Genomic DNA, 15,219 nt, shown 5'->3' on the forward strand with positions numbered 1-15,219 from the left:
TATGTTTTAAAAAAAAAGATTGGGCAGCTCTTTGTAGCTGCCTTGATTGACAGAAGCAGAAGAAACACTGTGGAACTTCTAAGGATGTTTGTTATTAGCTCCTTCCCTCTTGTTTTCTCTCACTTAGGACATTTGCTCTGGGAACCCAGCCACCATGTTATGAGGAAGCCCAGATCACACATGGAGGCCAAAGTGCTCTGTTTATATCCTGTTAGGACCCTCATAAACAGAGTATAAATAGGCCTTAAGATGATTCAGTCTTCCAGCCAAAGACATTGTGGAGGCAGAAAGGGGCCAACCCCTTTTGAGGCCTGTCTGAATTCCTGATCCATAGGAAAATACTAAATGGCTATTTTATTGTTGTTTTGTGATAATTTGTTATGGAGCTGGAGTGATTGGAGTACACATGTAGTTTCACTTTACCCTGATGGTTGTACTAGTTTGCACTGACTACAGAAGAGGGATGTGGCAGATTCACCACAATCTCATGCACGGGCTTGGTTTCTTTGGGGATACCTCTCTCAAGAGATCTCATCTTTACTTCTAAACTGTCAGTTCCTTGAGGGGGATATATCATTGCATTCTTGCTTATAGTCCTTGGTGGAGTTCATGGTTGGCAGTTGGTATATGCTTGTACATTTGTTCAAAATATAGGTAAATGAGAGCAAGCATTTGTGAGATTATCCTGACCAGGGGACTCAGCCTATGACTAGATTGGACTGCAGATGGCTGATAAATAGCTCACAAGAAACAAACAAAAAACCCACTAGTCCAATTAGAAATGTACTTGGAGGTAATTCTCCAGTGTTTCAAGAAGAAGAATCAGGGTATCCTGTGACTAGGTCAGAATATTTCCAGCCATCAGGACTACAACTCAACCTGATCCAGTTCTCAGAGGGCTTGTAAGATGTCACCAATTTTGCACATTGCAGAGAAACTACCAGTAGATATCTTAAGATGCCTTTTTAAAAAAATATTTTTTTAGTTGCCGATGGACACAATATATTTTTTATTTATTTGTTTTTATGTGGTGCTGAGGATCGAACCCAGGGCCTCATGCGTATGAGACAAGCGCTCTACCACTGAGCCACAACCCCAACCCTAGATCCTGTTTTTTTTTTTTTTTAATTATTTACTTTTATGTGGTGCTAAGGATGGAACCCAGTGCATCACACATGCCAGGCAAGTGCTCTACCACTGAGCTACAACCACAGCCCCATTTATAGATCCTTTACTACTGAATCAATTTCCATATAGCCTCATCAACAGAAGGGCATGGAACTGGAGTGGACCCTTTGGTCTTCTTTTCAGAGTTTAGCTCCTACTGCCAATTGTCAGTTCCTTGCTTCTTTTCTCTTCACCCTTCTACCTACTAGGCAGAGAACTCTTCATGGTCTTCAACAGAGAAGACACATTCATCCAAATTCCAGTTCAAGAAAAGGAAAGGTCTGCTTTTCAAGTGAATTGTTTACTTAGACAAATTATTAACTCAACAAATACTGAGCACCTTGCATGCACTTTCCCTCAAAGACCTCTAGTTTTCTTCAGAGATTTGTTTTTGCAGTGCTCCAACACTGCACTTGCCAGGGGAGGGGCAGGAGGAGCACATCAGAAATGCCTGTATGTTCTCACCAACACAAACTACTAGGAGTGTGGAAGTGGGGAAATAAAGATGGGGTAGGGGGAAGAAGCAATTTTTTCTGATACGGCAACCAAGCAGTTTAAATTCAAGATAATTTTTCTAACCACACAGAAAATATCTAGTGTCTTACTTCAGAGACATCATATTGTAGGATGTAGATTTGCCTCCAAGTTTTTTAAAAATTTTATTTATTCTAATTTATTATATATGACAGCAGAATGCAATTCAATTCATATTACATGAATAGAGCACAATTTTTCACATCTCTTGTTGTACACAAAGTAGAGTCACACAATTTGTGTTTTCATATATGTACTTAGGGTAATGATGTCTGTCTCATTCCATTGTCTTTTCTATCCCCCGTCCCCTCCCTTTCCTATGCTTCCCTTTGCCCTATCTAAAGTTCGTCTATTTCTCCCACACACACACCCCTGCCCCCATCCTCATTATGAATCAGCATCCTTATATCAGAGACGACATTCAGCATTTGGTTTTCTGGGATTTGTCTCAGAGTTTGATCAAAGCCACTTGGCCTAAGCAGAGTCTAACCACTACTTTAAGGTCCTTAACTTTCGGAATTTCCAAGATGGGCATAAGAAGAACATGAAGAACTCATGCAGAACACTGAACTGACAGCAGAGCATTGTACTGAATTTTATTTTTAAGGGTTGTCAGCTAATTTGCGATGGAAGCCTTGTAACACCTCCAGCCACCAGGTTTCAGGGCTGATGATTTCAGTATCTCTTACAGGAGGCAGCAGGACCCCTCCAGCCGCAGGCTGTCCTGCCACAACACCCCTCCCTGTCAGAAACACAGGGGCCTTTCTTCAGAGCTGGAGTTCAGTAAACTGGTGCCTGTATTCTGGGCCAAAACCATCACAGGGCTGCCTGATTCCAGTCTGCATGCCATGTGTTTGAGGAAGAGTCACACCCGGCTGCTGCTCCTGGAAAAACAAGTTTTGCCCCCACTAGAGTAGATTGTCACCTTCTGACTTTCCTCCTATGGGATGCAGTTCATGAAAGCAGAGTCTGATTCTGAGTTGTTATTTTTTTCCTTCTAGTTTAGAAGTGGGATAGGAAGGAGGCATTTCTTGGTATACCATAAAGCCCAGCCTTCAGGACACAAGGGTGGTTCTGTCTGTGTGGGGCCAAGTCTGAGGTGGGGAGGCAGAGAGGGAGCAGAAGGTAGACACAGCTGGGCTGAGCCAGCTGGGGTGGGGTGTAAGTTTTAAAGTCATGAATATCTCCATCTCAGCATGATCCAAGAATGAGAGTTACTTTCCAATGCCAAAGGGGCCATTCCCTAGATTTACACTAACTTGTTATTTTGAAAAACTTTTCAAAGTAATTTTCTTTACCTGCTTTTAGGCACTGTCATTCATTATTATGCCTGTATGTTCTCACCAACACTTCCTGATTATATCTGAGGTATAGAGTATTTGTATCTCTCTCAGAAATTCCTAACGTGAAAGTTTAGTTCCCTGCCCCAATTAGTGACAGAGCTCAGTCCCTACCTGTCCATTCAGGCCAGCAATTTCATCCATATCAGTGTCTGGTATAGTCTGGATGTGAACTGTTAAGAAATACCTTTGGGTATTTCTGTCCTTCTGTGGTACACCTGGGCCATCTCCATCCTGCTGTTGGGCTGCTTCTTCCTAACCCTGTCAGAGTGCCCCTTCTGTGGAAGCCATAATCTGTTCCACCCCAGGTCACTGAAGTTCATTCAATGTGGAAATTAAATTACTGATGACTGTCCAGGGATCAAATGAGGGAGGTGGCAAAGAGCTGATACCTAATAATCCTGCAGACATGACAGAAAGTGCTGGCAGACCCAGTGACTTAGGCAGTGTTGCAGAGGCCAAAGAACAGAAGGTGCTGGCTGTGCAAACTGCTCATATTCTACTGGGCAGACAAGGCCCTATATGGATCCTTCCCAGAAGCCTTCTGCCAGAGCCTGCTTATGTTCCAACGCTTTTGCCCCAACTCTTAGTCCAGGGGCAGTGATGATTAGAGATATTTAGAGGGATGGGTAGGCTCTCCTGGAACCTCACAGCAATCCCTGTAGTATCTGGAACAATGTACTGCTGTGAATAGGTGCAGGGACTTCACCCCCACCACTGAGGAAGACATGGCTCAGCTGCATCAATTACCTAACGCTTTACTTTTCAAGCAGTGCTGCTGCTTTCCCTTGCCAGGCCGGGAATGCTTCCTCCTCCTCCTCAGGCCTTGCCTCACCACAAAAGGAAAGCTAGCATGCTTGGCTGGCTCACAGGTGTGCTTCAGAAAGGAGGATGCACACCTTTTCCAAAAGGTAGCTTTACCCATCAAGTATTCTCGAACAGCAGCGTTTATAGCTCCAACTAGTAAAAACTCAGTTCTGTGTGAAGAGGAGATGTGATCTGATACCTACTGTTGTACTAAAAGTCATTTCTGAGTCCATTTGTATGGCTGCTGAGTGCCAAAAAAGGGGCACAGATTCTGCCCTTGGGGAGAATGCATGCCAGCTGGTGTAGTTAGGATGAGGTCCAAACAGCAGGTTTAATCAGAGAGAGTCTCAAGGCAGAGGGAGAGTGTGCGATGGGAGGGGAATCCCCAGAGAGTTGATGAGGATGAGCAGGAGGGAGCAGGCAGAGAACCCAGCAAGCAGGGAGCAGCCTGCACTGGCTGAAGCCAAGGATTTGGTTGCTGAAGGCCAGGTTGGGGCCAGATTGTGGAGGGCTTTAAATGTCAAGCTAAGGAATTTATCAGGGGAATGAAATGATCAAACAGGTGTTTCAGGAAGATAAATTTGAAGAGAATGTGTAGGATGAATTGGAAAATCTGGAAGCATGGCAACAATTAGGAGGCTGTGAGATTAATTAGGCTGTTGCAGTAGTCCTGTGTGAGTTGATAAGTGTGTAAATGAGCAGAGTGGTGGCAGAAATGGAAGGGGACAGCTGCAAGAGACATTGTTAAGAAAGAATGGATGAGGTTTGCTGCCTGATTGGATTGGGGACCCAGGGAGCTCAAGGAATCAAAGATGACACCAGAGTTTTGAGGATGGGCAACTGGTAGTACAAAGAACAGAGAAAGGGATGATAGAAGAGGGAGCGAGTTTTGGCAGATGTGAATTCAGTTCCAGACGTAGACAGTCTACACAATCCCCAACTGGAAATGTCTGACAGGTAACAGGAAATGTAACACCAGAGCTCAGGAGAGATGCGGTGCCTGGTGATGATCTCAGGAATCAGGCAGAGAAATGATAAATGAAGCTGTGGAATGAATGAGATCGCTAAGGAAAAGCATATATAGTGAAACAGTACCAAAGACTGCCCTTTGAGCAATGTTCACATGTAAATGATTTATATTACAAGGCTAAGTTTAGAAAATGTCCCCTTCCATGTTACACGTTTTCACTATCAAAATATCAGTTTAAAGTATGCATGAGCTTGAGAAAGCAAAGCAACATAGTATTGTTATGTCTCAGGAGGAATTGAATTATAAATGAAGTATGCTCAAGAACAAATGTGGTTTAAGTAAAGGCTGGTACTGACAGAGGAAGAAAAGATAAATGACATAGTGCACATAATCTAAATTAGTGGATCTGACCTCACAAGGATTCAAGCAATTAAAAAAACTTGTGACATATATCCTAGAAATAACATTTACTTAGAGATATTAGTAGATACTGATTCATTTTAACACAAGGACCAAAACATTTGCTATCTTTGGGGCTAGGGTTATAGTTCAGGAAGAGAGTGTGTGTTTAGCATGCATGAGGCTCTGGATTCAATCCTCAGTAGCAGCAGCAGCAGCAGCAGCAGCAGCAGCAACAACCCCACCCACCCACCCAAAAAGAGGAAGGAAACAAGACAAATACAAACTGGCTAAAACATTTCCAAAGAAAAGTTAATATAAGAAAGCTATACCTAGAGTCTAGCCACATTGCAGACAAAATACCTTTTTTTTTTTTTAACATAGTCTTATGTATTATTAAAAATTTTCTTTGGACTGCTTTTAATAAAGTATACACAACAGCACTGTAGATTAACAGCATAGCAGTTGCTATTCCATGACATCCAGATAACTTTTGAAAACATATTTAAATTTTAACATGTTCTTACATTTAACATAATTAAATATTATTTTCCTTTAAAATGTCATACTAAATATACTGACATATTGAAAACAGTTAAAAGTTCCTTTCTATTTGACATCAACTTTTAAAAACAGAAACAGCTTTTTTGAAAACAATTTACAAATTATACAAAAGGGGACGCATATATAATACTTTAGAAGATATTGGTTTAAGCCACTTTCAGGTTTGAAGAAAGGTCATGGAAGCAGCAGTCTCTAATAAAATGTCAATCAAGAAAAGCATATGCCACTGCTGGCAATGTCATATACACGTAGAAAATAAAGATGGAGAGTCAAGCAAAACTTAAAACTCAGTATCTTCTCATTCTAGACATTCTAAAATATTGTATCTAAATACTTTAAATGAATAGGATATCACTATAATCTTAAAGAACAGAACTAACAGCAAAATACTATGGAACAGTGAAACTGAGTTGCTAAAACCAAAGCAGTCAACAGTTTTCTTAATGTCTCAAACTCTTAACTAAAATTCAAATGGTTAGTTCTACCAACTAAATTTAATCTTAGTGCTGACATTTTAAAATGCCAACACTGTCGAGCCTCTTTTAATAATATTTTGAAAACACACATGGACTAATTAAAACATAACTTAGAAACTAATTTCATTTCTTTGAATACAAGCTTTAGACTGATTTGCAGAACATTGGGAAAACAGATAAAACAAACTAAATTAGCAATTTTCTTTTTTAAGTACTTATACTACTGAATAACATAACTAAAAAACATGTTTGTGGTGGAAGAATGAGGTAGATCATTCTTATTACAAAGAAAAAGGGTTCTTAAATTTATTTAATTAAAGGAACTGCTTTACTTTGTGTCAACAAAAATCCAAAGGGTTACAGTTTTATAGTCAATTCAAATTTCTGAAATGCAACATAAAATCAAAGATAATGTTTTTAAAGTAGAAGATATAGAGTATATTTTCACAAGAAAGTTTCACAATAGCTAATTTTTTTGGTTAAATCTAAGGAATCTATAACATATACACATATGTATCTTATTTCAGGAGAGGGAGTGACTCAAAGATGCTTAGATTCAGCTTGGTTCAATAAAATAAAAGTCCAAATGTTTGGAATTAAATAACCAACTACTCGCCAAAAATCCATAAGATATTCACACCAGATAGACCAAGATTAACTCTCCTATAAAGAGAAAAAACAAAACAAGTTTTAGCAGAACTGCTTACCAAGCATTTAAGGTTTTTAACTAACAAAAAAAAAACAAGAATCCTTATAAGGAATATATGTTTAATTGATGACATTTAATGCTACTTGGCAATGAACCATGTCACACATGGCTTATCAGGTAAATTCTAGTAACAGTAATTACTTTCTTAACTGTGCTTAAAACCCAAGTTTACAATAAATAGATTTATGGAGCGTTGAAAATTAATTTTTCAGTGGACTTTGAGAACTATTATACCAGATAATAAAGAGAGCTAACAGAATAACTTCAGTAAATAAGATTAAAGAGTCAATTAAATTTTAAAAAGTGGAGTCTATAGAGATGAGGCCTCTTAGAGACTTTTATTTGCTTGACTTGAATTAGGAATTTACTAATTATTAGGGAGAAATGCTTTGGTAAGTTTGCATGTTTATTATTAATAGACTTTAAAAAAAATTTTTTTAGATATTGATGAACCTTTATTTTATCCATTTATTTATATGTGGTGCTGAGAATTGAACCCATTGCCTCACACATGCTAGGCAAGCACTCCACCACTGAGCCACAACACCAGCTCCTATTAATTGATCTTAAACTAAACCATATTTCATATTATATAAATACAAATCTACACTAGAGAGTGATATAAATATATTGGAAGTACAAAATAGAAAATAGAAGGACTACAAAAGAGATGAATCACTCATCTAACAAAACAAGAAATCAACAGAGAATGTCTAAAAGTGAAGACTGAAGAAAGTGCTGTATACCTTTATTGTTTGTAACTATGAGAGTCATGAACTTTTAGCACTATATGACTTTAGAAATCATAAGAATGTATTAAGTGATAAAAATTAAAAACATAGCTATATTACCAAAAATACCTTCAAGCTGGGCATAGTGGTGCAAACCTGTAATCCAAACTACAGGAGACTGAGGTAGAAGGATTGCAAGTTTGAGGTCAGTCTGGGCAACTCAATAAGACTCTGTCCCAAAATAAAAATTAAAAGTGGAGATGTAGCTCAGTGGTAGAGCAACACTGAGTTCAAGCCCTAGTACCAAAAAGTAAATAAATACAAAATCAAAATTAAAAATTGGCTTAGAAATGTGGCTCAGTGGTAAAGCACTCCTGAGTTCAATCCCTGGTCTCCCCAGCCCTACTTCACTGCCCACCGACTCCTGGCCAAAAAAAAAAGGATTGAGGATGTAGTTTACTAGCAGAACATCCCTGGCCTCAATCTCCACTACAGCAAAAAACAAAACAAAACAATGCTTCAAAATAGGTAATTTGTCAAATGTGATGCCCTATTTTTTCATAACCTGATAATGCAAACAATTAAATTTCATTTGCTAGGAAGAAATATTCTAATTTAGGCTTGATTGTTTATGAAGTTAAGAATCTTTTGGTAGTTATTAGGCATGTGCACAATACTTTTCTGCAAAAAAAGTCTTTGATATTGTTGCTATTTTTCTATATTTTAATTTTCTACTTAATTATATGCATTCTTTATATGTGATGGATATTAACTTGAGTTTGCTGTATGTAATGCAGTATATAATGCCTTGTCTCAGGTTGTCATTTATCACTAAATTTTATTTATGATGTCTTTTGCTAAACAGAACATTTAAGTTACTGTGCAATTTTTTCCCCCTCTTTTGGAAGTAAAACATTTATCTATTTCCAGGAACTGCACAAATATCTGGCATTGAACTGATAATATATTTGGATTATCTGAAGCTTTAAGGTTATGATTCCAAATAGACTTTATTTGAGCTATGCAACTGCCTTTAAGTTATAGGATGGTAGTTTTTAACTACTCAAATGATTTAGAAAGCATAATAAAAGATATGTCAATCACATTAAAAAGTTTTTTTTTTAATATTTATTTTTTTAGGTGTAGATGGACACAACACAATACCTTTATTTTTATGTGGTGCTGAGGATGGAACCCGGGCCCCTCCTGTGCTAGGCAAGTGTTCTACTGCTGAGCTACAATCCCAGCCCATAAAAAGGTTTTTAATTTCAAAGTTTTCCCCCCTTTGTTAAAAATAAATAGATAAATAAACAAACAAACAAATTAAAACAAACAGCTAGGCATGGTGGCATATGCCTGTAATCCCAGCAGCTGGAAAAGCTGAGGCAGGAGTATGGTGAGTTCAAAGCTAGCCTTGGCAACTCAGCAAGATCCTGTCTCAAAATAATATAAAAAGGGCTGGGGATATGGCTCAGTGGTTAAGTGCCCTATAATCCCTGGTACCCTCCCAATATAATAATAATAATAATAAAATAAAAAAGAATGAAGAAGGTTGGGGTTGTGGCTCAGGGGTACAGTGCTCGCCTAGCATGTGTGAGGCACTAGGTTCAATCCTCAGCACCAGATAAAAATAAATAAATAAAGTTATTGTATCCATCTACAAATAAAAAGAATAAAGAAGAATGAAGAGCTGTGTTAGTTTACATGCCCTGCAAAAGTTATTTTCCTGTCTTATACTAAAAATATGTATTTACTTTTATTTTATTGGTTCATTTTTATGTGGTGCTGAAGATCGAAAGTGCCTCACACATGCCAGGCGAGTGCTCTACCACTGGGCCACAACCCCAGCCCTCATATCTGTCTTAATCTTTTGCATCTAATATATTTAAGGATAGGAGCTTTGCTTCTCTAGAGTATTGTTGTTCAACAGAAATGCAATATGATGTAAGCCTCAAATGCAGGCCATAAATAATTTGAAATTCTTGGGCTGGGGATGTGGCTCAAGTGGTAGCGCGCTCGCCTGGCATGCGTGCGGCCCGGGTTCGATCCTCAGCACCACACACAAACAAAGATGTTGTGTCTGCCAAAAACTAAAAAATAAATATTAAAAAATTTAAAAAAAATTGAAATTCTCTAGTAGAAACCTAAGTAAAAAAAAATTATCATTACCATGGTAGTGGGAATTGAACCCAGGCCTCGTGCATGCTACGGAAGGGCTCTACCACTAAGCTATATCCCCAGCCCTTTTTACTTTGAGTTAAGGTACTGCTAAGTTGTCCAGGATGGCCCCAAACTTTGATCCTTTTGCCTCAGCCTCCGAACTAGAATTACAGGCATGTACCTCTGTACCTGGCATAATTTTAAGAGTATATTTTATTTAACTCCATATATCCAAAGTTGTATTTCATATAACTACTATACAAAATTACTAAGATGATACTCTCTTTGGTAGTCTTTGAAATCTGGTATACATTTTACACTAGCATCTCAATTTACATCAGCTATGTTCCAAGTGCTCAATGCAGTTTAGTTCTGGAACATGAGTAACCTCTAAATTATGAACAGGATGCTTAAACAAAATCTTTTTAAACAAAGGCATGCCTATCAGAAGCAGAGCTGGCCAGATACCTTTTGGTTGAAGCCCTTCCCTTTACATTTCATCAGCCTTCGATGGCAGAACTAGGCTCAGAATCCAGGTCTTCAGGCTTAATCTTTCGATTCCCAGATCAGCAGGGGTCAACTTATTTCAAATATTGTTTGATATACTAAAATTCTGAATCATTAAAATGACAATACCACAGTGTAATACTATGTGAGCTCCATTACCAAGCTAAAAACTTTAATGCAGTGGCGGGGAGCCGCAGCACATGCTTATAATCCCAATGGCTTGTGAGGCTGAGTCAGGAGGTTCACAAGTTCAAAGCCAGCCTCAGCAAAAGTAATACGCTAAGCAACTCAGTGAGACCCTGTCTCTAAATAAAATACCAAACAGGGCTGAGTGTCCCTGAATTCAATCCCCAGTACCCTCCCAAAAAAACCCAAAAAACTTCAATGGACTAGTTTGTCTATCCCAGTTAACAATACTTTGGAGTGGGTACCAACTTAGTTCTCTGCAAGTACAAACATTTTACGGAATACTCTGTGTCTGAGAGGAAATAGCTTGGAAATAATGGACTCCCAAGTTTTTTTTCCCCCTAGTTTTCAAGTGGCAAAAGCCTGATTCCACCTCCTATCCCCGGTACTGGGGAAGAACCCCTGGGGTGCTTTACCACAGAACTACATCCCTCAGCCCTTTAAATTTTTATTTTTTAATTTTTAAAATTCCAAGACAGGGTTTCACTAAGTTGCCCACTTTGGCCTTGAAACTGTGAGCCTCCTGCCTCCGTCTCCTTAATAGCCACTGTGTTGGCTATAAGCCCAATTTTTATCTATCTCAGAGCTATTCCTCCAGGAGACACAAGTGTAAAGCCAATGATGTGGTCCAGTTGCCTTTCACCAATTAACAAATGGAGGTTCTGAGGAGTTAATGGACTTGCCCAAGATGGGATAGTCTGTGAATGACAGGGCTGAGCTAGTAACAGAAACTGCACTGAAGGTTCAGTTCACTAATCAGGTGATGTTGCCGCCTACAGAATCTTAATATAAGAAGAAAAACAGTAAATAAATTAAGTACTTATGTTTAAATACCTACCCAAGCATTCCTGACTCTTTGGTCTTTATGATGTAGAGGAACATTAACAAAGTATGAAACATATTATTTCTGCCCTAGAACCAAGACAAAAAAGAAAATTTAAATTAATCTAAAAAGATTCAGTCTGGCAGATAAATGCAGATCTTATCAATTCATATCCTACCACTCAGAATTCCACATAATTCAGATTTTCCTTCCTTCATTAAACAAAACGTCTACACTTTGTGTGAGGAAATGGGAATATTTGTGGCAAGTTAAGACAGAAAGGGTACACATAATTCAGGAGCTTTAATATCAAGTAGGAAAAGCAGACAGAAAATGAAGAGATACAACAGAGTGAGAGGAAATATTATGAGGGTTGTAGGATAGATACTATGGGAACACTAGAAGGCATCGACCTCCTCAAGGGAAAGATTTAAAAGCCGAGACCCAAAACATAAACAAAAAGTTGACATTTTGAGAGTTCCATGCATAGTAACAGCACTGAGAGAGGCCTGGAGAGTTACTCTGAAACGGGTGCCCCTGTATGCTACACACAAAAAGTGCTCTATGCCCTAAACTCATACATGAACAAGTGTGAGAATTTAAAAAGCTTTTAGTCATTCTTCAAAACACATTACATCATGCCTTAATATGCAAATAACAGGTTAAATATAAATTTATTTTATCTACAAGGGACTACTAGGCAATTTTGCTAGCTCTAAAAACAAACTATTATTTTGTAATTGTTGGTCTATAAAAATAGCAAATTTACATTTTCAATTTACAGATTAACTTTTTTATTTACTTTTTATTTTTTAGTTGTAGTTGGACACAATACCTTTATTTCACTCATTTATTTTTTATGTGGTGCTGAGGATCGAACCCAGGGCCTCACGCGTGCGAGATGAGTGCTCTACCGCTGAGCCACAACCCCTGCCCCTACTTTTATCTACTTATCCTGATTTAGGTTGTTTTTACTCAAGAAACTGAAGATGTGTAATCACATCTTTTTTTTTTTTTGTATTGAGGATTTAACCCACAGGTGTTTTAACATTGAGTCACATCCCAAGCTATTTTTTTTTTTTTTTTGAGACAGGGTTTCACTAAGTTGCTGTAGGTAGCCTCAAACTTGGATCCTCCTGACTCAGTCTCCCAAGTTGCTGGGATTACACATGTGCACCACCATGCTTAGCTAATGTTTTTTATAGCTATTAAGTAGTATTTCTATGGAATAGGAAATTATAATGTAAAGTTAATTTTAAAAGCAGAACAATGATTTTTAACCCACAAAAAATACACAAAAAGATCAAAATGAAAGTTTCTAAAAGGTAATACACTAAAATGTTAACTATAGCTGCCTCTGAATGAGTAGTTTTTCTTACTTTTATAGTCAAAAGAAAAGAATAATATAAAGAAACACATTTCCCCTAATTTAAAACTCTTACTGGGGCTGGGGATGTGGCTCAAGTGGTAGCGTGCTTGCCTGGCATGCGCAGGGTGCTGGGTTCAATCCTCAGCACCACATAAAAATAAAATAAAGATGTTGTGTCTACTGAAAACTAAAAAATAAATATTAAAAAAAAATTAAAAAAAAAACTCTTACTATTCTCCAAACAGATACTAATTTTAAAACATTATCAAAATAAGTCACCCATGACCTTCTGTAACAGTGACTTCTCTATATGTAGAAATACCTTTGGAAGATTGTAGACATGACGCTGGTAGATTAGCTCATAATGTGGAGGATTGATAGCACTCTGATAAATGCAAAAAACATTCTCATTTGTAACATCTGTAAAGAAAAATGTTACATTAAAAAACTAAACACCAGACATATTTCATGCAAAAATCTCAACACATTCTTTTAGGAGAGGTCTATACCTGGTTTATTTGGTGTCTGAACAAAGTGCTGAGAAGTAAATGTTTTTCCATCAGGGTACTTGGGATGTGGAGGTAATCTGGAATCAAGGTAGGTGCAAAATACATGCATGATGATCTGAAGATGAGAAAACAATTGTTCAAAGTTAACATGAAATCTAGTATGGATGTATCCCTTACAAAGTTTTCCCTCAAGAGAGAATTAGCAAAATTGCTTTGAAGAAGTTATGCTTAAGATAAAATTTATAAAATGAAAAGATAAAAGTCATAATTCAGGTAGCATATCTACTCTTTAAAAGTATTATTTCAAAAGTATTATTTTCAATAAAGATAAGGATTTCACTAATAGAATCATTTCCTCTTTAATCATACACTATGTTTAAGAAGGGAGACTAGGCTTAGTTCAAATAATCCACTAAAAATTTAAAATAAAAAAATGTATTTACCATCATTAAGTGTAAATTTTGATGTAAAGGTTTCCTTTTCAAATTAAAAAAAACATGAAATATTCTAGCCTACAAAGGTACCATTATCTCATTAACTGTGTGTTAGGGAGTGGGGGTCATATAAGGTAGGGACAGTTTAAACACCAAACTTCTCTACCCTAAATATTTAATGGTTTTTTTTTTAAATATTTTTTTTTAGCTGTAGGTGGACACATTACCTTCTTATTTTATTTATGTGGTGCTGAGGATCGAACCCAGGGCCTCACACATGCGAGACGAGTGCTCTACCGCTGACCCACAGCCCTAGACCCTTTTTTTGTTTTTTCATAAAACCAAAAGCATCCAGAAAACAAAACAAAATGAAATAAAGCCACCCAGAAAAGCAGGATATTTCTTGGTTTTTTGTTCAGTGGATCATTCATACTCATTAACTCAGCAAAACCAAGATAAAATGCACATATATCCAATTCTCAACTTGAATATCAACATTTAAAACTTAATTTTCACATATAATTATTAGATAAAAAGAAAAGGAAAAAGGACTTTGATAAACTCTTTTAAGTGTAACGAAAACGTATATGCTCTTTAATCTGGAAAATTTGATGCTAGAAATCTTTCTTAAAGTGTTGATCCCAGATAAGAAAGAAATAAGCACGATAATATTCCTTGCAACATTAAGATAGAAAAACAAAAATTCTTTCCCCACCACAAGTTTCCTAGTTTTCTATGACCAAAATAGAACAGTTAAATGACAGTGTGTAAAAACAAAAAAATTCTTACATATTGCAAAAAATGAAAAAAAAAATCAGGCTACATAATTTTATGTACAGGAATGATTACAGTATGATAAAAATATTAAAAAATAGAACCACCTAAGTACATGGGAAAAAATGTACAAAAGTATTAACCAGTTGGGTTGAGAAACTGGGCCTACCATAATTCATTAAGTTTCAAAATTCTTCTCTTTTTAAACATTTTTTTCAGTTGTTTATGGACTTTTATTTTATTCATTTATTTATATGTGGTGCTGAGAATCAAACCCAGTGCCTCACACATGCTAGGCAAGTGTTCTACCACTGAGCCACAACCCCAGCCCTCAAAATTCTTTTTTTTTTTTAATATTTAGTTTTTACTTTTAGGTGGACACAATATCTTTAATTTTTTTTTTATGTGGTGCTGAGGATCGAACCCAGTGCCTCACGCATGCCACGCGAGTGTGCTACCACTTGAGCCACATCCCGAGCCCTCAAAATTCTTTTTAAATACCTATTTTTACAATGGAAAAACAAAACTACCAGTCTAGTATCCAAAATATTAAACTGAAAAAAAAATTCAATTAAGGTCTTACAGCAGAATCAGTGGGCAGATCTGTATCCCATTTTCGTCCTTTGAAGTCTCCACCTCTATTCCATCTAAACGAGCTCATACAGCCTCCCTGAGAAAGTTCTGTGTAAACAAAGACAACATTAAAAAAGTTAAAGAGTTCGATTCACAATAGCTAAACTGTGGAACCAACCTAGATGAC

General features: G+C 37.2%; 1 protein-coding gene across 4 annotated transcripts in view; it reads right to left on the reverse strand.

The window, feature by feature from the left end:
• Positions 1 to 5,009: 5,009 nt before the first annotated feature.
• The window catches only part of TMEM209 (transmembrane protein 209), a 33,416-nt gene continuing 23,206 nt past the window's right edge, over positions 5,010 to 15,219 (reverse strand). For all 4 annotated transcript variants that reach the window (XM_081284508.1, XM_081284509.1, XM_081284510.1 and 1 more), the window contains 5 exons: positions 15,043 to 15,140; positions 13,252 to 13,366; positions 13,065 to 13,162; positions 11,389 to 11,462; positions 5,010 to 6,920 (listed from right to left, as the gene is read on the reverse strand). In XM_081284508.1, coding sequence (XP_081140634.1) covers positions 6,866 to 6,920; positions 11,389 to 11,462; positions 13,065 to 13,162; positions 13,252 to 13,366; positions 15,043 to 15,140 — 440 coding nt within the window. In that variant the 3' untranslated portion in view covers positions 5,010 to 6,865. The remainder of the gene's footprint in view (positions 6,921 to 11,388; positions 11,463 to 13,064; positions 13,163 to 13,251; positions 13,367 to 15,042; positions 15,141 to 15,219) is intronic.

This window comes from Spermophilus citellus (genome assembly GCF_964194105.1).
Source record: "Spermophilus citellus genome assembly, chromosome: 3".
Taxonomy (NCBI): domain Eukaryota; kingdom Metazoa; phylum Chordata; class Mammalia; order Rodentia; family Sciuridae; genus Spermophilus; species Spermophilus citellus.